Below are 24,674 nucleotides of genomic sequence, written 5' to 3'. Positions count from 1 at the left end.
GATGAGAAACAGACCATGAAACTTGCTGTAAAACTCCCTACATCTATAAAGTGCTATGAAAGTAATGACGAGAGATTACGATCAAATTTGCAGGATGAACGTCTGCCTGTGCGGACCCTCCCAAGACCTACTCCTTGGCCCAGAGGCCATGGAAGAACACAAGGCTACTACTGACATAAACAAGTCACAACGGCTTCCCTGCAGAGAAGAGCCAGACGCGGTGACCTGCCTGGGGACTGAGGGATCATCAGTTTTTTTCCAGGCACTTTTTGGCTGGGATTTTCATCCTAAACCTCACAAGATGCTATATCCTTTAATTAAATTACCCAACCTTGTGCTCCCCTGTCTTCTCCACAGCACTCCACGGAGCTTTGAGAGCACACGATTTTTGTAATACCACATCTATAAATGCCTAGTAAAGAAGGCAATCCAAATATTCTTCAAAAGATGATTTCAAAAAGAAGGGGGAAATGTGGTAGCCTTAAGGAAGCAAATAACTGGGCACTACTTCCCATCCTGAGAGAGCTGACAGCCACCTCATTCCACTTGACAAGTGTGAAGTCATCGCTCCCGAGGAGAAAACCGTTTTGCAAGCAGGCTATGAATCCATCTTTTCTTTCGATATCAATGACAACAACACTGCTTCTAAGGTGTAAAATTAGGCTTTATCTCTTTACCATAACTCATAAAAGAAAACCAGCCACTCCTACAAGATAACTTTTTAAAATAAAAAAAGTTGAGGGAGAAAACATTTTGACCAATGCTGGAAGGAGCACTGCGCGTAATACCTACGCCTCCCTTGAAAACGTTTTCTTTTTGCAAAACTGTATTTCGAATGATAGAATGGTCACGGTACAAAAACGTTTATTTAAATTAAATATTTTAGACAAATCAATATCTACAACCATTCCAAAGCATGTGTAGTTCTTACAGAAAATGGAACAGTTTAGCTTAATGTCTGTGATATTGTTTTATAAGACTATTAACATACATTCTGGACTGCACCAATCATATTGTCCATGATTTACTATTTATTACCAAATGTCATATACAGTAATAGCATAAAGATTAATCACATAAGAGATTTTACAAGAGGACTCCTCGGAAGGAAAAAAGAAAAAGGATCTTTCAACAATATGAAATATAAGGTGAAACTAATAGGAGAATATATAAAACACGTACATATTTCATACAGGCAATAATATGGTGAAATCAAAAGACAAACAACTGTCTTTTAGCACACTGACAGGTATGTTCCTTCAAAGGAGGCTTGGGGAAGGATGGAAATGTTTTGGGGAGGGGGTCAGGGCTCAGAAATATTTTCTGAATCACAGTGCACTTCTGTTCTTTGGGAAGTAAGTATCATAAAGGGAAGTTCCTTTGATGTGTGGGCTGAAGGTGTTACCCAAAGAACCAGCTGGCTGGTGAGGAGAACAAATTCCCATTTCTGCCGTAGGAATCATGCCTGCAATTTTAAGTCAAGGGATCTTTGAATTAGTGGCCAATTCCGGGGTGGAGAACGAGCAGAGAAGAAGAGAAAAAAGAAATTCCAGGAAAGGGAGATGGAGACAGCAGGAAGGAAGATCCTTTTGCATCTGCAGAAGGGAGAGCGTGATGAAATTTTGCTCAAGAAATCAACACATTCAGATTGGAAGAAAGCGATGCTGCTGTGCTGAAATTCTTTTCCAGTTCCCTGCTCTTTGGGTTGTTAGGAACAGAGGGCTGACGAGAAGCTGCAAAGGACAGCAAAGAGTATCTGATTCAGGCTGTGCATGGAGATGCGTGTGTTGTGTGTGTCTCACACACACTGTATGTATTCAGGCTGTGTATATTCTCTTGAAATGTGTGTGTAATAAAAAAAGAACTTGTCTAAAAAAATATGTTTGTTTGTTTTAAAATCTTGAATTCAATCTCATTTTCAGTGATGCAGTTAACGCCAGGGGTTAATTTCCCAAATCAAGGTGAGTGTCCTTTCTCAAAGCGTCCTTTTGGAAGTCTATGATCATATTGGAAGATTGTGACCAAGTGCAGCAGCCTGGTGTCCTTGGGCTGTGCATGGAATCGTCACCAGGTTGCAGGTGAATGAGCTCACTGAGGCCAACTTCATCTTCCTGTGTTAGCCTCGAGAGAATCCTAAATCAGAAAACCCTGGAGCAGAGGGGACCTTAGATGCGGCGTCTGTCCCTCACTCTACAGATGGGGGGGATGGGCGGGGAGGGGAGGGGAGTCGGGTTTCACCAGCCCCCTGAGGCAGAATTGGGATTGGGTCCCGGGTCCCCTGAATCTTAGCCCAGGGCTCTCCTCACCTGGACGACCAAGGGTCAGGACGGCTGTACCCCTGCAGCTGTGTCAGAAGCAGGAGAGATGCGAATGCTTCCGGGCTTTTCCCGAATTTGTTTCCGGGATGAGAAATGGGAGGAGAGGTCAGTGAAAATTCTCGCGGGAAACAGTGTCTTTCAGCCACGACCGGGCCTGATTCCCAGGGTGTGGCCAATGAAAACTCATTTGAAGGAATATACTCAAAACGCAGGCTGCAGGGGGCGGGGCGGGGCGGGGCGGGGCGGGCGGGCGGGGAAGGGGGCGGGCGGAGGGGCCCTGGATCCGCAGAGCCGGTCCGCAGCACAGACCTGCCCACCCCGGGGCGCTGCGCATCAGCTCCGCTCCGCGCGGGAAGGAGAGGCTGCGACCAGGCCGGGCCGGCCGGGCTGCCCCGGGCTCTATGACACGCTGTAGCTGTTGTAATACGTGGCCGTGGCATCAGCCAGCACGGAGATGAGGCTGGTCTCCGTGGGGCCCGTCGGTGTCACCTGCGAGACCGGGCCCTGCCCGCTGAGGGCCCCGGCCCCGGCGGCAGAGTCTGGGTGGCCAGGAGTGTTCAAGTACTGGTCGAACTCATTGCGATCCATGTCCCCCAGGAGTTCCACCTGGCTCAGCTGATCCAGGGCGTCGAAGCCGGGGTGCTCGGGAGGCGGGGAGAGCTGGCCCAGGTGGGCGTGGAGGTTGGAGTGGAGAGGAGGGTAGGCGGCTGGGGAGTAATAGGCAGGAGACGGGGGGCAGCCGGGCACGGTGGACATCATAGAGACGCCCGAGGACTGGCCGAGGGCCAGGGAGCCCAGGGCATGGCCGCAGTGGAGAGGGCTGGGGGCGTACTCCGGAGAGTAGGGGGGCCCGGGCAGATGGGGGATGCGGCGGGAATGCGCGTGCTCCTCCTGGCACGGGGAGGAGAAGAAGCTCTGCTCCGGCTCTAGCACGTCCAGGGGCGACATCTCCGGCGGGGTGGGCAGCCCGTAGGGATAGGCGTCCACGCTGCCCGGGGTGCCGCCGCCGCCGCCGCCGGCCGGGCCCTCGTGGAAGCAGCCCCGCAGGCCGGGCAGCGCGGAGCCCGGGGAGTACTCACCCCTGTCCTCCTTCTCCCCCGGCGCCCCCCGGCCGCCGCCCCGCTTCTCGGGCAGGGCGTTCTGGTCGCGGGAGAGTGAGCTGAGCAGGAAGCCGGGGTCCACGCGCTTGCACAGGCGCTTGGCCTGCTTCTTCCTGCGCGGCCGGTACTTGTAGTTGGGATAGTCCTGCATGTGCTGCAGGCGCAGCCGCTCCGCCTCATCCACGTAGGGCCTCTTCTGGGACAGTGTCAGCGCCTTCCACGACTTTCCTGCTCACACAAGTCAGAGAAGACCGCGCTCAGCCTCTGCGCGGCTCCGGACGGCCCGTGCGCCTGTCTCCGACTCGGGCCTCGGAGCATCGCACGTGCACACGCCGGCCGCCTCGGTCCCCCGTCCCCCCCCCGCGGTCCCCCCTCCGCACAGGACGCACCGCACTCCTCGCATCCTCTGCCCAGCCCACGTCCTGCACGCACAGTGAGGCCAAACCAACCTCTCCCGCTTGCATGCCCCAAGGCGCTCGTACCAACTAGGCACATAGTCACTGGCACCTCTCCTGTCCAAGCCACCAGATAACGCGAACATATATCAACAGTGTGGGATTCTCGGTGAAAGGCCCACCTGACCCAACGTCACCGACAGGACAAAAACATGTCACGACTACAACATTGATTTGGGCTGCCTTTACCCTTTGAGGGTCAGTGCTAATCATTTGTGCATTTTAGTGAAAACTCTGTCTTCCTCTATTATCGCTGCCCCATCAAGGAAGTGATGCTATAATATTTATTTGTGGCATAAATCTCACAGGCCTTCTTGTCAGGGAACTCAGGCTCAGTTAATAGTTTTACAGATGGACGTAAATTACAGGATCTCACTTAGGGCATCAGAGGATTATCCCTTACATCTGAAGGTCAAATAGGACCCTACTGCATGCAACACGCACGCACACGCACACAAGCCATGGTTTCCGGTTGTCTACTTAGGACCCTCTGACCATGGCAGGGGGCACCTGCTCAGCCACTGACTCCCTGTACAGAAGCAAATCCCTTACCTTCCCCTGGTCTCTGTTTTCCTCACTATAAAAAATATATTGCGATGTTACGCAAGTCAAAACTCTCTCCTGAAGAAGCATCGCACACGTGTGTCCCACTGGTGCGAAAATGCTGGTTTCACATGTATTTTCTATTCATCCTTATTCACTTACGTTTTGTTTTGTGAACCGCTTTAGTATCTCTTTCTCTCTCAAAGTACATTGCACATCCCTCCCGCTGCAGGTTTTCTAAAGGCTGCTTCTGGACCCCTTAGATTGTTACCTCCTAGGGTGGGCTTGGGATTCTATAACTTGACAAGTTCTCCCATGACTCTACTGTATCCTGAAGTCTGAGACAAGCTAGCCCAGAGGGCAGGTCCCGCCACCAAGCCCTGGAAGGAAAGGGGCCACATCTCCCACCCAGAGCACTCTGCACAGCGCTGAGTCCAGAGCTGTGTACTGGCTGGCCATGTGTGCCGGGTCCACAGAGGGGGCTGGAGAGGGTAATTATTCAAGGCGTTCTCCTGTTGGGATGAAAGTTTATAACTATTCCGACAGACTTGTCAATTACTACAATTAGCTCTCACTTATAAAGGCAACTTGAAACGTGTCAGGAACTCCAGATTCGGGGTTGGCTATTAGTTTCCAGAGCGTGGCTGAGGCCACAGTCGTGGCAAGAGGCCTAAGACCCAGATACACCCACACCCTGAGTATGGACTGAATATAAAATGTGACTCTAGTTTCTAAGTGCACCTGGATATTGTAGTATTCATAAAATAGAGGTTCATTTTTAAAACCACTAAATGTATAACTGTCTTTACATGCTTTCTCACTCATAACATAAAAAATACCAGCGCTACTGGGTGAAGTTTTTAATGTTAAAGATTGCAGAGCTAATCGTCAAAAAAGTCTGGGCTCTCACAATCAGCCCCTTCCCTTTCCTAAGTCAGAAAGGAAAGGGCTGGGCGAGATCATGGGCTTGGGGTGGAAATAGATCATCCTGCTGCTCCCCGAGTAGCAGGTGTAGAAAGTCCACATTTTTCAAAGCAACACCATGTTGGTTTCCTTTGCCTAGTGCCAGGGGCTGTGTGGTTAAGCAGGAAGGAATCAGTGTCTTTCCTGCAAAGTGCACTGTAACCTCTGGAAGCCTAAGTGCCAACTGCCCACAAGGATCAGCTCACAGGAAGCGTTTGTCACCCAAGTCCCTTTGCCTGTCCTCTCCCTGAGAGCAGGCAGCCCTAATCCTGCAAGGCTCCCCAGCTTGAGTTCTCCCATCCCTGGCCTGGGCCTGCTCTATCCTGGTCACAAGAGCTGTGCTTGGGCAAAAGGCATGGCACCTGGGCACACCAAAAGAAAAACTTTTAGTGGCCCAGAAACAAAAAAGGTGTTTTCATTTCTTTGGAAACCTGAAGAAAAATGTAAATTTTTTGCTTGAAGAAATGTTTTATTATTGTATATATTAATATATTTTTCTTTAGGCCAACACAGTATAAAGTATGATTTAAAATATTTTTTTATGAGAGAAGGGGCTCACTAAGACACTGGCCCACTAATTCATCCTGGGCACAGCTAGCCAGGGGGCTGGGCTGGGGGGTAGGAGGCTATTTGAGACCAGCACTCCATCAGCTGCTTTGAAAGGGCGCCTAACTGCAGGAGGACGCTTTCCACTGGAGGGCCTGTGGCTTTACCCCGCACAAAGGTGGATGTCAGCCCTCACTCCACGGATCTGGGGAAGGTGCCCCGAGCCCCAACGGAAAAAGGAAAAAGGCTGCAGCCTGGGCCGGGTGGGGTTGCAGAGGGCAGGGCCAGCCTCGGGTGACCACACACTGTCCCTTCTCACAGAGCCTGGTGTCCGCTGGGCACACAAAGTGCTTTTAAAAGTTCCCATCCTTCGAAATGAATAAAAACCACATTGAAGGGCAAAGAGGTTAGGAGTTGGGCGGAGTTGATAAATGCTCAGCTTCTGTCAAGGGAGAGAGAAGAGACCCCGGAGAACATCTTTTCTCTAGGCTCCTGGGCCTGGCTTGTCCCTGTCCCCAGTCCCGTCGCCGGGGCTGGGACCGCACAGCAGCCCGCGAGAAGCGGCCGGGCTCCAGGACAGACCCGCACTGGCCGCGCTAAGCATCCGAATCAAATTTTCTACACTCCTGAGACTGAGAAACAGAGGCTCGAATCAAGTCCACGTTGCTGTCGGTTTAATAATTAAGGTAAAGCAGGAATGCGTTCCCGCAAGGTCTCTCTTCACGAATATTCGTTAATGAGAGTTACGACCACCCTCTGCGATTGTGCCCGCGGTGGAGTTCAGGGAATGAGGGGGTCTCCCGCTCTGGTATGCCTGGCGAACGCCCGGTGCACCCAGCCGCGGCGTTTCCGACCCGGCCCGTCTGTGCTCGCGGGGCCCCTAACTCGGCTCCCGTCCCCGCGAGGGGGCCTCTCCGGCCACCCCGAGGGGCGCGCGGGTTCTCTTTGGGCCTTGTCCGGGCACCCCTGCTCGGAATCCCCGTCCCCGAGCGCACACCCACGCTCGCCCCGATGCCCAACCTCGCGGGCACGGCGCGCGCCCCACGCCGGGTCTGGCCCACCCCGCCCGGCCTCCAGCCGCCAGCCCCCCGCCCGCCGACCTCGGGCCGCGCCCCGCCCGCTCACTCACCCAGCATCTTGCTGAGCTCCGCGTTGTGCAGGTCCGGGTTCTGCACCGCCAGACGTTTCCTCTCGTCCTTGGCCCACACCATGAAGGCGTTCATGGGCCGCCGGATACGGCTCTCCGAGCCCTTGTCCCCCGGCGGGCGGGGGGCGGCCGGCGGCGATAGCCCGTCCGACAGCTCGGCTTCCAGCGCCGGGCACTCGAGCCCCTCGGGCCACGGGTAAGCTCCCAGCAGCGCCGCCATGGCCGCGCGGGGGTCGCCTCGCTTCGCGTCGACGGGCCGGCGCTGACCTGGCCCTCGCACCGGTCGGGGCGTCCAGCTTGGCCGGCAGCCGCGGCCCGGCCCCTTATTTATCAGCTTCGAGCGGCCGCGTCCTCCAATGACTCTCGAAGGCGGCGCGGCCACTCCCTCATTCTCGACGCGGGCCCCCTCCCTGCGTCCCGGGCCGCCGCGTCCCGGCTCCGACCTGCAGGGAGGGGAGGCGGGAGGGCGGGCCACTTCCCCCGCGCCCGCCCCCGGCCCGCCCCTCCGCCTCCCAGGTCCCTCCCGGAGATCCGCGCCCCGCCGCCCCGGGACCGCCGCTCTGCCCGCCCACTCCCCTCTCAGGTGCCGCTGGCCGGGAGGCGGGCGCCGCCCGCAGTCACCGGGCCCGCGTGCGGGAGCCGGACTCCAGCCCCCTGTCCCGACTGGCCGCGGCCTCCCTGGGCCAGGCTCCGCCAGCTTCTCCCGAGTGTGGAATCCTGCGGAGAATAGAAGCCAAACAGGTTTCGCTGGGGGTGGCCGGGCACGAGTGACTTTGACCGTGAATCCCGGCCTGTGACAGAACACACCTACTGCTTTTCTAAAATGACCTAAGGAGCGACAACCTCGCCCCCAGCCAACTTGGGCGGCCAGAGAGGCTGGCAAGGGCTGGATCCCGCGTCGGGTTCGCCGTGATGCCCACCCGAGGGCCCCCTCGACGGCCCGCGGCTCCCTGGCTCTCGGAGAGCACGTCGGCGTCCTCAGTTCTCCCTTATTCACCCTGCCGTCTGGTCTGATTTCTCTCTTCTCACACCTCTACCCCCATCCCACCCTGGTCTCCGGTGTCCCGGCTTCCCGCTCCCTCACCTCTAGCCCTTCCCTCACGGAATTCCCTTCTCGTATTTTCTCTCTTCTCCTCCGAGCAGAGTCATCCTGGCCCTCCCCTCCCGCATGCTCTAGGCTTTGGCACGACCCGGGGGCTCCCGAGTTCCCCTCCCCCTGACACCCCAGAGTAGACGGGGCTGCGGGCTCTGGGCCTGCGCTCAACTCCAAGGGCTGCGGACTGGGAGCTCAGGGCCATCCCTCGCGGACGCGAACCCCCTGCTCAGAGGACAGCTCCGCGTCCCGCTGCTCCGTGTGAGTAGGGCTCTTCCCCTGGCGCTCACTTCAGTGCAGGCATCCAGGAGGCACTCAGGAAATGTAGAATAAGTGAATGAATAAATGAGTGCGAAGATACGGCTTAGACACATCCTACTGTATAAAACAGGGCAGTCATAAGGCTTGACGAGATCCTGGAATCCCATCCACAAATATTTACTGAGCGCCCCCCCTCCACCCCGTGCAGGGCTCCGCAGAGGCAACCCTGAAAGGAGGCGGCACTGGGAGAGGACCGAGGGGGTCTGCAGTCAGGACCTGTCTTCAGTGGTGGGTTACTCCGTGCATGACCCAGACCTCCTCTCCCAATCCTAGAAGGAAGAGGATGATAAGACTGACCTCACAGGGCTGGGTGTGAAAGCTCAAACTCTACACATATATGATGGTTGATGTTAATATAACTGTTCACGTGCATCCCGTAACTTCTAACCCTGGATTTCAGGGCCCCCCGTTCAATGACTGAATTCACACATGCCTCGTGTGCAACATGCCCTCCCGGACCGGGCCCCACGGCTAAGACCGGGCAAGTGGGTGGAGAAGTGCAACTTCTCCGTTTTTAAGTCCCACTTTCAACCTCCAGAGCCCCGGACTTCACAGAGAACAGACTGAGTAGTTTCCCTCTCCCTTACAGCCAGGACCTAGAAGCAGCACCCTAGGCCTGGGCCCTCCACCCGCCGCTCTCGCGGGCCGAGGGTGACCAGCGAGGGGCGCGGGGCGCGGCGCAGCGCTGGCTGGAAAGTGGGTGTCGGGAGCCGGGAAAGCATCTTGGAACCCGAGGTGGAGCGGGCGGGGCTGGCTGGCACCGGGGATCCGGCGGGAAGGGGGTGATTTGCGGGGAGAATGTGTCCGCGGTCTAGGCTGACTTCCCTACTTTGGGAAGCCTAGGCCGTTTCCCGTGTTGAACCCCTCTGCCAAAAATTCCTTAAGAAAAATCCCCAGACCAGAATGCTCCGGGAACCGCGGGGAACTAGGGCCGCGCCCGGCCGGGGGTGCAGCTCGTTGTTGGGGGAGAGAAGGGATCCCCGCAGGGGTATTTGCGCGGCAGCCCAGGGCCGCTGGAAGGAACCGACTGCTACCCTTTCTAACCTCACCGTCGCTCCAGGGCGGGACGATGCTCCGCAGGGTCAGAGGCCTCTGGCGACAGCGCCCCCTTGCCGGCCGTGGGCGTCCCCTTCCCGGCTCGCAGCCCCTGGCGCCCTCCGTGAGCGGTTCCAGAACAGAGCGTGCGCGCTGTGGGGCCGCCCCCAGGAGCCAGGTTAGGAAGCTGCGCGGGCGCCGGGGAGCGCAGAGCGGTCCAGTTGGATTCCAGAGTCCGACAGCAAAGATGGAGAAAACAGCGGGGGCGGGGACAAAGAGAATACATGTTGTGATTGTTGTCTCCAATAATAATGTCTTGCATTTCGTCCGGAGAGCGCGCGCGAGCCTGGCTTGTGTAGGACCTGGGTGTTAAACTCCACATCGCCAGCACGGGCTTCGCCCCGAGCACGTGAGCTGTGTGCACAAGGGAACCGGGCTCTCTCTCTCGCTCCATTCCTTTATTTCTTCACTCACTTGCACTGATTCACCTGGGCAACTTTATGCAAGCGCGCCCTGGTGCGGGCGGCGCTCAGGGATGCCGGGTCACTGCGACCTTCAGTCCGCCGAGCTCCGCATAGACCTCAAGTGTCCCCAAAGGCCGGGGCTCGGAGGCCTGAGCGAGAGGGTCAGTGCTGGCGTCCTCCGAGGCATCCCCAACACCTGCCTGGCCAGCGCTGGGCCCTGGACCGCGGCCAGTTGCTGGTAGAGGCTCATCAGTGGAGACTCTGCGCGGTGAATTAGAGAGCAACCGTGCCGAGAAGGGTCGAAACGTATGGGGCTGCGGTGCTTGGACCCGCAGCGGGATGGGATGGGGGTAGAGCGGCGGGTCCGCGTGTGACGATTCGGGGGCACAGTGGGCCTTGCCTGCCCACAGACTGAATCTTACTCTTGCGGTGTGTATTGTGTGAACGCTGCTCTCTTTCTCAAACGACTTTTTTCTTTCCTTTGCTTTTTCCCTTTCCTCCTTCTGTACTTCTCTGCTCCCCTCCTTCCCTCCCTCCCCCCTTCCCTTTCTAATCTCCCCCCTCTCTCCTCCCTTCCCCCATCTCTCCCCTCCCTCCCACCTTCATTTAGGTCTGTAGTTCACTGAACAGGGTTTACAGGAACACAGGACTTGAAGTCAGAAACCGGTTGCTTCAAGTTTCTAGCAGTGTGATGATCATTCATTCAGCTGATCTCAGCCTCGGTTTCTTCACCAGTAAAATGGGGATAATACAGGATTACTGATGTGGTGTTTGTGAAAGAACCTCGTACACTTAAATAACTGTGAAATATAGTAACGTAATGAATGGATGGAATTCTAAATATAAAATTAATAGGGTCGAGCCCACAAAACTTTCCCCGTGAGGAGCTTTCCTTATTCTATTCCAAACTGAAGAGTTTCGGTGATTCTAGGGGAAGGAGAAAGAAGGGAGTAGGGCACACATTCCTGCCTCGAACCGATTCCAGCCCTGGCCCCTGGCACTGGAGCCCTGCGCAAGACCAAGTGCTGGCAGCTGTGCCAGGCTGGAGGTGCCGTGGCTCCCAGCCCTCCTCTCTGCAACGGTTTTGTGCACATGGTCTGCTGGTGCTTTTTGTCCCTCACATCTGGCTGGTGGCTGAAATCACCATCACCGCGATCACCTTTGCTCACACTGATTTATCTGTACTCGACTGACAGTCTTTGCAAAGGTCATTCCCAGCTCATTCTTGCCTCTGTACAACCCTCTGTGGATTGGGCGGCCCAGGCTGTAGTAGTAAGCCAGTTCCCAGATGAGGCAGGTGGCACAGCAGAGACCTGAATACGCATCTCTCGTCCTCAGGTCTCTGCTTCCCCATTCCGGGGCTACCCCGGGTCAGCTTCCAGCTCAAAGCAGAGCCCCACGCCAGAGAGAAGGGCTTCTAACCAGCTGCTGCGTCTCCCCCTGCTTGTGTGCCCTTCCAGACCCATCGCTCAAGTCCCACTGGACCTTTCCTCATCCAAAGGGCACTGGAAGTTCAAGGTAAGGTGAAAAGCAAATGGGTAAACCCTGTTGGCCACGGGTAAGGTGCATGCTGGAGAGCCAGGAGACCTCATCCAGGCCTGCTGACTGCCCTCTCCTCTCCCCTCCATGCACCCCACCCGGCCCCGCGCCTGGCTTCCCTCCAAGAAGCGGAGTTCCTCTCTTTCAAGCAACAGAAATCTCTTCATAGTCATTTAGGAGAAATTCGTCAAGGTCTCAGATTCAGAATAATTCAGAGATTTAAGATATATCTGAGGGCCTACCTGAGTGGACACAAGGACACCTGGACAGAGTTTCACAGTGTCCTAGGTTTAACAGCTCTTCTACAGGGGACTAGGGGGAAAGGAATAGGATTTTCAGATGACATTGCTTCTGAGCATGGGTAGTGTAGACCCCCTGGCAACATCAAAACTCTTTTGTAAGAGGGACTTTATAGTAACAAAACACTGGGGTAGAGAAACCCAAGTTCCCCAGATCAGGCTTTCTGGTTACCATAGAATGCCCCCTCTACATGTGTGTGCTCGTCTCTGATCAGTCATGTCTCCCAGCGAATGGTGGATGGATCCTGACTTAGAGCCAGAAGACATAAGTCCAGTCCCATCTGCCACTACTGGCTGAGCACATCTGAGCTCTTAGCCAGTGCACAGGGTAGAGAGCCTCGGAGGCCCAGTGAACCAATGACGGGCTTGCCTCTGCTGTGTGTACACCGAGGACAGCACCGACGTAAGCTCTGCTCATCCTGGGATTTGTGTTTGCTTCCTCCTAGCCCTGGGGGCCAGGAGAGTTCCAAGCCAAGAACAAACCTTTGCTACATTAATTTTCTCCCGCTCCACTCTGAACAATGATCAGATTTCCTTCTGTAAGGGAGCACGTGTGCAGGATTACTGCACTGAAACGATCTTTACTTAATTGGTCAGAAGCTAAATTCTGACAAATTTAAATGGAAAAACCAACAGATGACAAGAAAAACTAAGAGTTGGTTTAAGGACGTATGCTCCATCTCTTTAATCCTATTGCCTCTTCTTTCCAGATGCCTAAGAGGAAGAAGAGAGATTGACTAGAAACCGCCTGTAAATAATACAAAATGGAAAGTAAGTCTTTTCTGAGCCGAGGTGCACACACGTCAGGATAATGAGTGACGTGAGGCAGGACTGATAGCGATCTCAACACGGATCACTCTGTCATCGGCCAACAATTCCGCTGTGAGAGACCAGGGATACTTGTTTGGTTTATGAGACTGCTTTAATGGGCAGATTTCAAGCTGCCATTATCTTACGTTTTGTTTCTTTAATCAGATGCTCATTGAAGTACAGTGTGCCCACAGAGAAGTGCGCAGGCGTGCGTGATGGCGGAGATTCCACAGGTGACCACACCTGCGTAAGCAGTGCGCACAGCACGAAACAGAATGCTGCCAGCCCTACTGGGCTAAGGCTCCCCCTACCACTGACTTTTAAGTTCCTTTAGGGCAGGGACTGGGTGTCATGGTGTCTTAAAATGTAGTATATGAAGAGAAAACGTGAGGCATGGCAAGGCTGACAGACAAGGAGTCAATTGCCATTGAAAGCAGGGCACACGACACCATGGGGGCCACGTGGGGAAGCACTGGGGGCGGGGAGACTGGGCAAGAGACTTTATTACGGGTTCCTCAGGAAGGAACGAGGGAGGGAGGCAAATCAGGCTTAGGACTGGCAAGGCTGAATAATGTGGGTGGTCTCTGGGGTATAGGGGCTGTTCCTGGTTGTCTGGTAACTGGCCTTGGGGTGATTAGGACTGGAGGATAGTGGCCCGGAGTGCAAGCGCTCCTTAAAGGAGGTGTTTAGGGTGGGGGTTTATACCTGAGAAGTGCACTAGCCAGCAAGGTGTTTACTGCTCTGGGAAGTAGCTGGCCCTGGGAGGGGCGGCCCCTCCAGAGTCAGCAGGGCCCCAGGTGTCAAAGCATCAGCACACAGACAATAAGAGACATGGTTAACATACACTCAGCTTTCACACCCCGGAACCTAAAATAATGTGTGGCATGTAATGGGCACTCAATAAAAGAGGAAAGATGGAGGGAAAAGAGAAGGGAGGGAGTGAGGGAGGACACAAGGGGACAGCGCACAGTGGGCTGGCTAGTTGGGCAACACGAGGGCTGACTTCAATAGCCTCGCTCCCCACGAGTGTCAAAGGGAGTTGCCCACAGCAGCTCATGGGGGGACCCCATTCAAGAGCTCCTGGATTTATATTCAGAAAGTTGGGATGTCTCAGCAGTGTTAGATGTCCCTTTATGAAGCCTTCACTGGGAAACACGCCTCTCATTCAACATCACTTAGAATACCTGTTTAAATTGGTCCTTGAACCATTCACCCTGCATTTCTGCTGGTATCTGACAGGGATCAGGGAAGAGATGTGCTCTAGTTACCTATGGCTGTGTGACAGACCACCCCAAACGCAGCAGTGCAAGCAACCACTGTTACTATGTTCAGTGACTCTGAACATAGGAATCTGGCAGGAATTTGACAGTGTACAGCAAGGGTGTCTGCTTCATGATGTCTGAGGTGTCAGCTGGAAAGACACGAATGGCTCAGAGTAACTCGAATGGCCAGAAGCTGGAACCATCTGGAAGCTTCTTCACCCATATGTCTGACACCAAGGCTAGGATGACTCAAAGGCTGGGCTAAGCTGGGACTATTAGCCGGAGTGTCTATCCATGGCTTTTCCATATTATTTTGTCTTCCTCTTAGCATGGCGGCCTTAGAGGAGGTTTATTTCTTACCTGTCAGCTCAGCTCCAAGAATGAGTGTTCCACAAACAAAGCAAAAGCTTCATGGTATTTTATGACTTAGGCTTAGAGATCACATGGCATCACCTCTACTCTGTCGTCACCAATACTCTATTGGTCAAAGCAGTCAGAAGCCTGGCCAGATTTAAGGGGAAAGAACATAGATCCCCAATTCTCAATATGGGGAGTATCAAAGAATTGTGGCCATGTCTTCAAACTACCATGATGTGTGTGTATGTGTGAGAGGGTGGTGGTGAGAAGATCAGAGGTTTAAAACTGATAAGAAACTAAGTAACTCATCACAATACTCCTTCCCTCCCAAAGGCCAACGTCAAGGCAAAGAAGTGTGTCACCTTCTTCTTCACGCCTTCCTCCCACATACATTACACAATGCCCTTCCTTCAAAAGGTTTTTCAAAGCTCCCCCAAAGGAAGTAGTAGAAATAGGGTAATAGTAATTTCATTCTTACCCTAGTTTTGTAGATGAGGAACTAAGGCCCACAGAAATGAAATGACAGCTAGTGAGTGGCAAAACAGTTCTCATTCCAAGGCTCTCTCAAGGACACCCATTCATCGCTTAATTCTCCACAAGATGTAGGGCTTGAATGAAATGAGCCTGGATCCAAACGAACAACAGCACTTAAGAAAGTCACCTTTTCAATGATAGAAACGTCCACTTCTGCCCATGATGGAGAAACAGGGATCTGATTTCTCTTCCTACCTTGAACCAACACAGAACTAGATAAAATATATGAAACAAAAGTTTTCAGACATTGTACACGATGTAGAACAATAATCCTGGAAACGAGAAACAAACGAGGTGAACCCAGGAAGTTCCCTGCTCCCTGTCTGGACAAAGTTTCCAGGTCACAGCACAGGGAAGAGAAACTGAAACAGAGACTGGTGGTCTTGCTGTGTTGAGGAGACAGTGCTCTGAATTCAGGGAGGACAAAGCAAAGAAGAGGGGCCTGCAGAGAGGGAGGGCCTCAGGTATTTGCAGAAGGGTCTCCTTGAATCTTGGGCTGAGTACTCATATGCACATGTGTGAAAAAAAAATACCGAGACTGTGGAAAAAACACTGGAAAAAAAGTTTTTGAAAGAGTTTCTTTCAAAGAAGGAGTTTCTGTTACTACCAGCCAGGGTGGAAAAATGTCCTAATACATGGTGCATCAGCTAGTGTCCTCAGAAGAGTATTGGCTTTTGGGGGAAAAAAATCACAGAAAAATACAATGCATAACCAGGATGAAAAAAACGGTCAATAGAAATAGAACCAGAAATGGTAATGGAACTAGCAGATCAGGATGTTAAAAGAGCTGTTTTAAATACACTCCATATGTTCAAGAAGGTAGAGAAAAACAAGAACATGATGGGGAAAGGATGAAAAGATCTTAAAAAGACCAAAATCAAAATTTTAAAGTTGAAATGTACAATATTTGGAATGTAAAATACACTAGCTAAGATTAACATCAGACTAGACATTACGGAAGAAAATGTTAGTGAACACGAGACAAATATTCACAATGAAAAGCAGAGAGAAAAAAGACAGAAAATAGAGAAGCAACAACTGTGAGACAGTATTGAGTGGCCTGTCATAAAAGTAATTGAACTTCCAGAAGAAATGGAGGGATCAGAATATACATCTGAACCTATAATGGCTGAAAATTTCCCAAAGTTAATGGAAACTATAAACCCACTGATTCAAAAATCTCAACCATCTCTAACCAGACAAAACATAAGAAAACCACATAAAGGCACAAGATAATCAAATTTCTGAAAATCTAAAAATCAACCAGAGGAAAATGGACACATTACATACAGAGGAACAAAGATAAGAATTACAGTAGACTTTGTGCTTGAAACCAGGCAATCCAGAATAACATTTTTAAAAACACTGGAAGAAAAAATTTAAAACTCTGAACCTAGAATTCTGTACCCAGCCAGAATATCTTTTAAAATGAAGGTAAAATAAAAACTTTTCAGACATGCAGAAGCTTAGTGAGGTCATTATCAGTAGACTAGCACTATGAAAAATGCTGAAGGAAGTCCTATCACAAAGGAAAGTGAAACCAAATGGAAATTTGGATCCACATAAAGAAATGGTAACACACGGGTAAGTAGAAAAGACTTTTTTTTTCTCTATTTTTAAAAACCTCTTTGAAAGATAATTGTTTCAAGCCAAAAAATAAAAATAAAAACAATATATTATGGAATTTATAACATATGTAGAAGTAAAATGTTAGGATAAAATAGCACAAAGACCATGAGGAGGGAAATGAAAATATACTTGTAAGGTTCTTGTTCCATATGTGAAGTGGTATTACATTATCTAATGGTAGACTTTGATCAATTAAAGATAAATATTGTAAACCCTGGAACAACCAATTTTTAAAAAATGAATTAATAGACTATTAATGTAGATAGTACTGTATCATAAAAAATCAATTAATCCAATTTATACAAGACAGGAAAAGAGGAAAAAAGAAACAAAAAAACAGATGGGACAAATAGAAAACAAAGAGTAAGATGTTAGATTAAAACCCAACCATGTCAGTGATCACATTAAGCAATGATCACATAAGCAATGATCACATTAAGCATGGTCTAAATACTCCATTTAAAAGGCAGAGATTGTCAGACTGGATACAAAAGCAAGACTCAACTATATGGCGACTATAAGAAATCCACTTTAAACACAAAGACACAGATAAATTCAAAGTAAAAGGATGGGAATGCTGGTTTCCAGTTTGTCATGGAAGGGGTTTAGAAGTTATCAGTCACATTCTAACAACAAGCAAAGAGATGAACAAACTGAAAATCAACAACTCTTCTTAGATCCATCAGAGAATTAGGCCACAGGATGTGAGATAATAGAAAATATATATTGGTCTCTGCCTCTGGTTCCTGGCACAGAGTTCCTCGAGCCCTTGTAAATTCCTAAGTGATAAGAGCACTAGGGGCATCTTTTGTTCTATTGAGGTGACTCTGGGTGGGCATCGGGATGGGGGCTGGTCACCAGAAAGACTAAACCACAATTAGAAGCTTGGAATTTTCAGCCCCACCCTCCATCCTCTAGAGAAGGGAAAAGGGCTGAAAATAGAGTTATTAATTGTTCATGCCTACATGAGGAAGCCTCCATAAAATCCCCAAAGCACAGTGTTCATGTGGGTGAGCACATCCACACCAGGAGGGGGATGCACTCCAGCTTCATGGGGACAAAAGTTCCTGCATTGGGGACCCTTCCAGACCTCACCTATGTATCTCTTCATCTGGCTATTCACATGCATCCTTTATCATATGCTTTAATAACCTGGTAAACGTAAGTAAGAGTTTCCCTGAGTTCTGTGAACACTCTAGCAATTTAATCAAACCCAAGGAGAGGGTTGTTGGAAACTCTGATCTGTAATTTGTTGGTCAGAAGCACAGGTGATAACCTGGGCTTGCAACTGCTGTCTGAAGTGTCTGTATCTCGTGGGGGGCAGTCTTGTTATATTATACGAAAGGGCAAAAACACAGTTTGAAAAGAAAGAGCAAGCATCAGAACCAAATTCAGATAAGACAGGGATGCTGACATTATCAGATTGGGGATTTAAAATAACTATGATTGGGACTTCCCTGGCGGTCCAGTGGTTAGGACTCTGCGCTTCCACTGCAGGGGGGCATGGGTTGGATCCCTGGCTGGGGAACGAATGTCCCTGCAAGCCACGTGGCGAGGCCCCCCCCCAAAAAAATCTATGATTAATATGCTAAGGGCTCTAGTGGAAAAACTAGACAACATGCAAGAACAGATGGGTAATGTAAACAGAGAGATGGGAATTCTAAGAAAGTATAAAAAAGAAATGCTCAAAATCAAAAGCACTGTCACAGAATTGAATGCCTTTACGGGTTCATTGTAGACTGCACACAGCAAAGAGTCAGTGAGTCTGAGGATATGTCAATAGAAACGTCTCAAACTGAAAAAGCAAAGAGAAAAAGGACAAAAGATTTGAAACAGTGTATTCAAGAATGGTGGGACAACTACAGAAGGTGTAGCATATATGTAACGGAAATTATGCATGTTCCCGCGCACCAGGAGGAGAAGATAGGAAAGGACGTAAGAAATATTGAAAGCAATAATAATAATCCCCAAGCCACATTTTCAGGAAATTCAGAGAACACCAGATAGGAAAATGCCAAAAGAACTACACCTGGGCACATCATATTCAAACGGCAGAAAATCAGACAAAGAAAAAATCCTGATAGAAGCCAGAGGAAAAATTGTCCTACCAGTAGAGCAGCAAGAATACGAATTACACGGGGCTTCTCTTCAGAAATTATCCAAAGGAGGAGAGACTGGAATGAACAGTCTGATTGCTGCACATCCTTGCAACACTTGTAACTTTATGGTTGTTGCTACTGTTGTTTTTCCTTTCTTTTTTATAACAGCCATCCTAGTAGGTGTGAAATGGTATCTTGCATATAATTTGAATTTCCCTAATGACTAGTGATGTGGAGCATCTTTTCCTGTGCTTATTGGCCATTTGTATATCTTCCTTGGAGAAATGTCTATTCAAGTCCTTTGAGCATTTGTTAATAGAGATGTGTTTGGCTATTGAGTTGTAATTCTTTATATATTCTGGATATCAATCTTTTATTAGCTATATGATTTGCAAATACTTTCTCCCATTCTGTGGGTTGCATTTCACTCTGTTTATAATGTTCCTTGCCACACGAAAATTTTTAATTTTGATGAAGTGCAACTTAATCTATTTTCTCCTTTGTTGCCTGTGCTTATGACGTCAATCCAAGAAATCATTGTCAAATCCAGTGTCAAATCCAATTTTGCCCCTGTGTTTCCTTCTGAGAGTTTTATAGTTTTAGTCACTACATTTAGGTCTTTGATCCCTTTTGTTATTTTTGTATATGGTATAAGGCAATGGTCCAACTTTATTGTTTTGCATGTGGACATCCAGTTTTTCCAACACCATTTGTTGAAAAGACTGTCCTTTCCCCATTTAATGGTCTTGGCACCCTTGTTGAAAATCATTTGCCCATATACCTGAAGGCTTATTTCCAGGCTCTATATTTCTTCCATTCGTTTATATGCCTGTCTTTATGCCAATACCACACAATTTTGGTTACCAGAACTTGGTAGCAAGTTTCGAAATCAGGAAATGTGAGACTTTCAAATTTGTTCTTTTCAGGATTGTTTTGACTATTTGAAGTCCCTTAAGGTTCCATATGAATTTTAGGATGTATTTTTCTATTTCTGCAAAAATCTCTCATTGCGATTATGACCAAGATTTCATTGAATCTGTAGATCGTTTGGGAGTAGTTATTAACATCTTAACAATATTGAGTCTTCCAATTCATAAACATAGGCTGTCTTTCCAGTTATTTGTCTTCTTTAATTTCTTTCAGCAATATTTTGTAGTTTTCAGTGTACAAGTTTTAGCCTGCTGGGTTAAGTTTATTCCTATTTTATTCTTTTTGATGCTATTTTAAATGAGAATTTTCCTCAATTTCCTCTTTGGATTGTTCATTGTTAGTGTATAGAAATGCAACTGATTTTTGTGTGTTGATTTTTCAACTTTGCTGAATTTATTAGTTCTAACAGTTTTTTTTTTTTTTTGGTATGTGTGTAATCTTATGGTTTTCTGTATATAAGATAATATCATCTGTGAACAGAGGTAGTTTTACTTCTTCCTTTGGAATTTGGATAGCTTTTATTAATTTTTTTTTTTCTAAAATTCTCTGGCTATAACTTCCAGTCTTATGTTGAATAGAAATGGTAAGAGTGGGCATCACTGAATTGTTCCTGATCTTGGAGGAAAAGCTTTCAGTCTTTCTCCACTGAGTATCATGTTGGCTATGGCTTTTTCATATGTGGCCTTTAGTATGTTGAAATAGCTTCTTTCTAGTATACATTTCCATCTGTTCACTTTCAACCTATGATCCTTATATCTAAAAAATCTAGTGCCTCTTATAGTTGGATACTATTTTTTTTTGTCCATTCTCCCATTCTATGTCTTTTGATTGAGAAGTTTAACCCATTTACTTTTCAACTAGTTACTGATATAAGAACACTTTTGCCATTTATTTTCTGTATGCTTATAGCTTTTTTGTCCATTTCCTCCATTACTGCTTTCCTTTGTGTTCAGCTGACTTTTTGTAGTGACACATTTTTATTCTCTTCTCATTTTTTTTTGTATAGTCCATAGATGTTTTCTTTGTGGTTATCATGGGAATTAGATACACCATCCTAAAGTCATGACAATCTACCTTAAATTGATACCAACTTAATTTCAACCACATATAAAACCTCTATTCCTTTACAGCTCCACTCCCCTCACTCTGTGTTACTGATGTCACAACTTACATCATTATATATTGAATATCCATTAACATAGATTTATATTAATTAATTTGTCTTAAAAGACTGTAGAAAACAAAAATTGGAGTTACAAACCAAAATTACTATACTTTTTTTTCTATTTGTCTAAGTATTTACCTTTACTAGAAAACCATTTATTTTCATATGAGAGTATAGACATATTCTCTAGTGTCCTTGTATTGCAACTTGAGGGTTTTTTCCCCCAGCATTTAAAATACATCATCTTATTGCTTTCTGGCCTGCAGGTTTTCTGCTGAGAAATCTACTGATAGTCTTATTGGGGATCATTTGTGATGATCAATGTGATGTCATTTTTCTCTCGCTGCTTTCAAGATTCTCTACCTTTGGCTTTCAACACTTTGATGATAATGTGTCTTGGTGTGAGTCTCTTGGGTTTATCCCACTTGGAGTTTGTTAAGCTTATTGAATTTATATCTGTATATTTCCCTAAATTTGACACGTTTTCAGCAATTATTTCTTCAAATATTCTCTGTGCCCCTTTTCTTTCTTCTCCTTCTGGAACTCCCATGATTCTTATACTGGTCTGCTTGTTCTGTCCCACGAGTCTCTTAGGCTCTGCTCATTTTTCTTCCTTTTTTTTCTTTTTTTCTTCTCAGACTTGATAATTTCAAATGTCCAGCCTTCAAGTTCACTGATTTTCTTCCGCCTATTTGGTTTTTTTTAATTAAAAAAAATTATTTATTTTATTTATTTATTTTTGGCTGTGCTGGGTCTTCATTGCTGCGTGTGGGCTTTCTCTAGTTGCGGCAAGCGGGGGCTACTCTTCGTTGAGGTGATCAGGCTTCTCACTGTGGTGGCTTCTCTTGTTGTGGAGCATGGGCTCTCGGTGCGTGGGCCTCAGTAGTTGTGGCATGTGGGTTCAGTAGTTGTGGCTCGCAGGCTCTAGAGCTCAGGCTCAGTAGTTGTGGCGCGCGGGCTTAGTTGCTCCATGGCATGTGGGATCTTCCTGGACCAGGGCTCAAACCCATGTCCCCTGCATTGGCAGGCGGATTCTTAATCACTGCGCCACCAGGGAAGCCCTCTTTTGCCTCTTTGAATGTGCTGTTGAATCCCTCTTGTGAAAATTTCATTATTTTTCATCCTGGAATTTTCTGTTTTGCTCATTTTTATATCGTTGCCTTGTTCACATGTAGTTTTCCTAATTTCCTTTAGTTCTTTGAGCATATGTAAGACGGTTGTTGTAACGTACTTGTCTGTATGCTTATAGCTTTTTGTCTCTCATGTCCACTGTGTGTGTTTCTTCAGAGATTGTTTCTGGAGATTTATTTTGTTCCTTTGAATGGGCCATGTTTCCCTATTTCTTTGCATGCCTTGTGATCTTTTATTGAAAACCAGGCATTTGAAAAAACAGCCACTCTACCAGTCTTTGCAGACTGGCATGGGAGACGTTTACTAATTAGCAGGTCCCTGAGCCTGGAGATCAGCACAAGGTGAAGGCTTAAGAGCTTCTAAGGTCTTTTCTGGGAATATATCCTGTCTGTATATATGCTGTGCCTGTGTGTATATGCTCTCAACCACCCCTGCCCCCGCCCACCCCCTTCCCCTGGCTGCTTCTAAATGTATTTATTTCCCAGACCTAATGAAACTTAAAAGCTTTTGCACAGCAAAGGAAACTATAAACAAGACGAAAAGACAACCCTCAGAATGGGAGAAAATATTTGCAAATGAAGCAACTGACAAAGGATTAATCTCCAAAATATATAAACAGCTCATGCAGCTCAATGTTAAAAAACCAAACAACCCAATCAAAAAATGGGCAGAAGACCTAAATAGACATTTCTCCAAAGAAGACATACCGATGGCCAAGAGGCACATGAAAAGCTGCTCAACACCACTATAAGAGAAATGCAAATCAAAACTACAATGAGGTATCACCTCACACCAGTTAGGGTGGGCATCATCAGAAAATCTACAAACAACAAATGCTGGAGAGGGTGTGGAGAAAAGAGAACCCTCTTGCACTGTTGGTGGGAATGTAAACTGATATAGCCACTATGGAGAACAGTATGGAGGTTCCTTAAAAAACTAAAAATAGAACTACCATATGACCCAGCAATCCCACTGCAGGGCATATACCCTGAGAAAGCCATAATTCAAAAGGACACATGCACCCCAATGTTCATTGCAGCATTACTTACAATAGCCAGGTCATGGAAGCAACCTAGATGCCCATCAACAGATGAGTGGATAAAGAAGATGTGGTACATATATACAGTGGAATATTACTCAGCCTTAAAAGGGAACGAAATTGGGTCATTTGTAGAGATGTGGGTGGACCTAGAGACTGTCAGACAGAGTGAAGTAAGTCAGAAAGACAAAAACAAATACCGTATATTAACACACATATGTGGAATCTAGAAAAACGGTACAGATGAACCTGTTTGCAGGGCAGAAATAGAGACACACATGTAGAGAACAAACGTATGGACACCAAGGGGGGAAAGCGGCAGGGGGTGGGGTGGTGGGGGGATGAATTGGGAGATTGGGATTGACATATACACACTAATATGTATAAAATAACTAATAAGAACCTGCTGTATAAAAAAATAAAATTTAATTAAAAAATAATAAATGTATTTATTTCCCAAAGAGTCTCACTCCAGCTTTTTCTCAGGGTCTTAGATGTTCTGTGTATTCCTCTGCCCACAATCTTTTGCCCCCAGGCACCTGTGGACCTGTGGTTCCCCTGCAGTTTCACATGCCAAGGTGCCCACCAGTTCCTTCCATGGCTTCCAGACTAAGATCCAAACTTTGCTGCTGTTCCCTGAGTTCTGAATCAGGAAGAAAGATACCAGTCCCTTGGGCAGCCCACAGATAGGCTAGAATGTTAACAATTTCCACTCAACTCTTTCTGGTCCAAGGGACAGAAATGAAGATCGGGCCACTTCCTCTTGACTGCATGGTGGGGGGTGGAACGAGGGCAAGTAAAGGCATCACAAAACCTTCTACCATCCTGAGTGAAGCTTCTTCTTGACTGAGTGTTCACTTGGTTTCTGCAGATCTCTGCTGGTTTCCAGAGCTTCTAAATGTTATTTTGGTTAGCATATAGTTGTTTATTTGATGTTTTTGTGGGAGAACTAGGGCCTGGATCTTCCTAGTCTGCCACCTTGCTGACGTCCCCAGTATTTAATTCTTCTGAGTGACTGAACATACTATTGTGTTTTTAATTTCTATTTCCAATAGTTCATTAAAGTATAAAAAATATAATTGTGTGTCGCCCTTGTACCCTGTGAGCTTGTTAAACTCACTTATCAGTTCAAGGAGATTTGGGGGGAAGATTCCTAGAGGTTTTCTATGTAGACAATCATTTTACAACTCAATATTGAGCAAAATGCAATGAAGGGGTAGGCGAAGAATTTGGACACTTTACAAAAGAAGATATAAGAATGCCAATAAGCATCTGAAAAGATGCTCAACATTATTAGTTATCAGGGGACTGTGCAAATTAAAACCACAATGAGATAATCTTATACATCCATTAGAATGACTAAAATTTAAAAGATATGAGAATACTAAGTGTTCGTGAGGATGTGGGACACACGGAAGCCTCACGAACAGCTAGTGAGGATGCAACGTGGCAGCTTTGGAAAACTGCTCGGCAGTTTCTAAGTTAAGCAACCTATGATCATATGCCCTGGCCATTCCACTCCTAGGTATTTCTCTACGAGAAATGGAAGTATATATCCAAATAAGAATTTGTACTTGAAAGGTTCACAGCAGTTTTACGTACAAGAGTACATGACTGCGAAAAACCCAAATATTCATGTGATAGATAAACGGTGGTCTCTCCACAAAATGTAATTCATCTAGTAATAAAAATGAACCACTGACAAATACAATAACACTGTCGAATCTCAAGAGCATTATGCTAAGTTGAAATGATTCCACTTACATGAAATTCTAGAAAAAATAAAGCTACAATGATAGAAGGCAGATCAGTGTTGCCAGGGGGCCAGGGCACGGGGGGAGGGAACTGACTGCAAAAGAGCACAAGGAAACTTACTGGTTGATGGAAATGTTCTA

The 24,674-nt window shown here is 47.9% G+C and overlaps 2 protein-coding genes across 3 annotated transcripts in view; both read right to left on the bottom strand.

Annotated features, from left to right (window-relative positions):
- Positions 1–688: 688 nt before the first annotated feature.
- On the bottom strand, positions 689–7,411 carry SOX7 (SRY-box transcription factor 7). Of its 2 annotated transcripts, XR_013829178.1 has the most exons (3): positions 7,055–7,411; positions 2,307–3,646; positions 689–2,148 (listed from the first exon to the last, which is right to left on the bottom strand). XR_013829178.1 is itself a non-coding variant. In XM_079927446.1 (2 exons), exons 1-2 carry the CDS (start codon positions 7,290–7,292, stop codon positions 2,718–2,720), a joined length of 1,167 nt encoding a protein of 388 aa, XP_079783572.1. In that variant the 5' UTR covers positions 7,293–7,411; the 3' UTR covers positions 689–2,717. The 2 variants fall into 2 exon arrangements, 1 of the variants encoding a protein (XP_079783572.1); XM_079927446.1 differs by having other exon boundaries at positions 689–3,646.
- A 2,148-nt stretch (positions 7,412–9,559) lies between these two features.
- Positions 9,560–24,674, bottom strand: part of PINX1 (PIN2 (TERF1) interacting telomerase inhibitor 1) — a 104,830-nt gene continuing 89,715 nt past the window's right edge. Inside the window, exon 9 of the transcript XR_013828950.1 lies at positions 9,560–9,708. The gene's annotated coding sequence lies outside the window, so the exon portion shown is untranslated. The remainder of the gene's footprint in view (positions 9,709–24,674) is intronic.

This window comes from Stenella coeruleoalba, assembly GCF_951394435.1.
Source record: "Stenella coeruleoalba genome assembly, chromosome: 7".
In the NCBI taxonomy this organism is placed as follows: Eukaryota; Metazoa; Chordata; class Mammalia; order Artiodactyla; family Delphinidae; genus Stenella; species Stenella coeruleoalba.
This window is presented reverse-complemented; position numbering and strand designations above follow the sequence as displayed.

What these genes read in the sequence shown, in the direction of transcription:
- SOX7 (XM_079927446.1), bottom strand. Translation starts at nt 7,292, where the DNA reads ATGGCGGCGCTGCTGGGAGCTTACCCGTGGCCCGAGGGGCTCGAGTGC. An exon ending in GGAGCTCAGCAAGATGCTGG is followed by an intron (nt 3,647 to 7,054) that starts GTGAGTGAGCGG and finishes TTGTGTGAGCAG; the next exon opens with GAAAGTCGTGGAAGGCGCTG.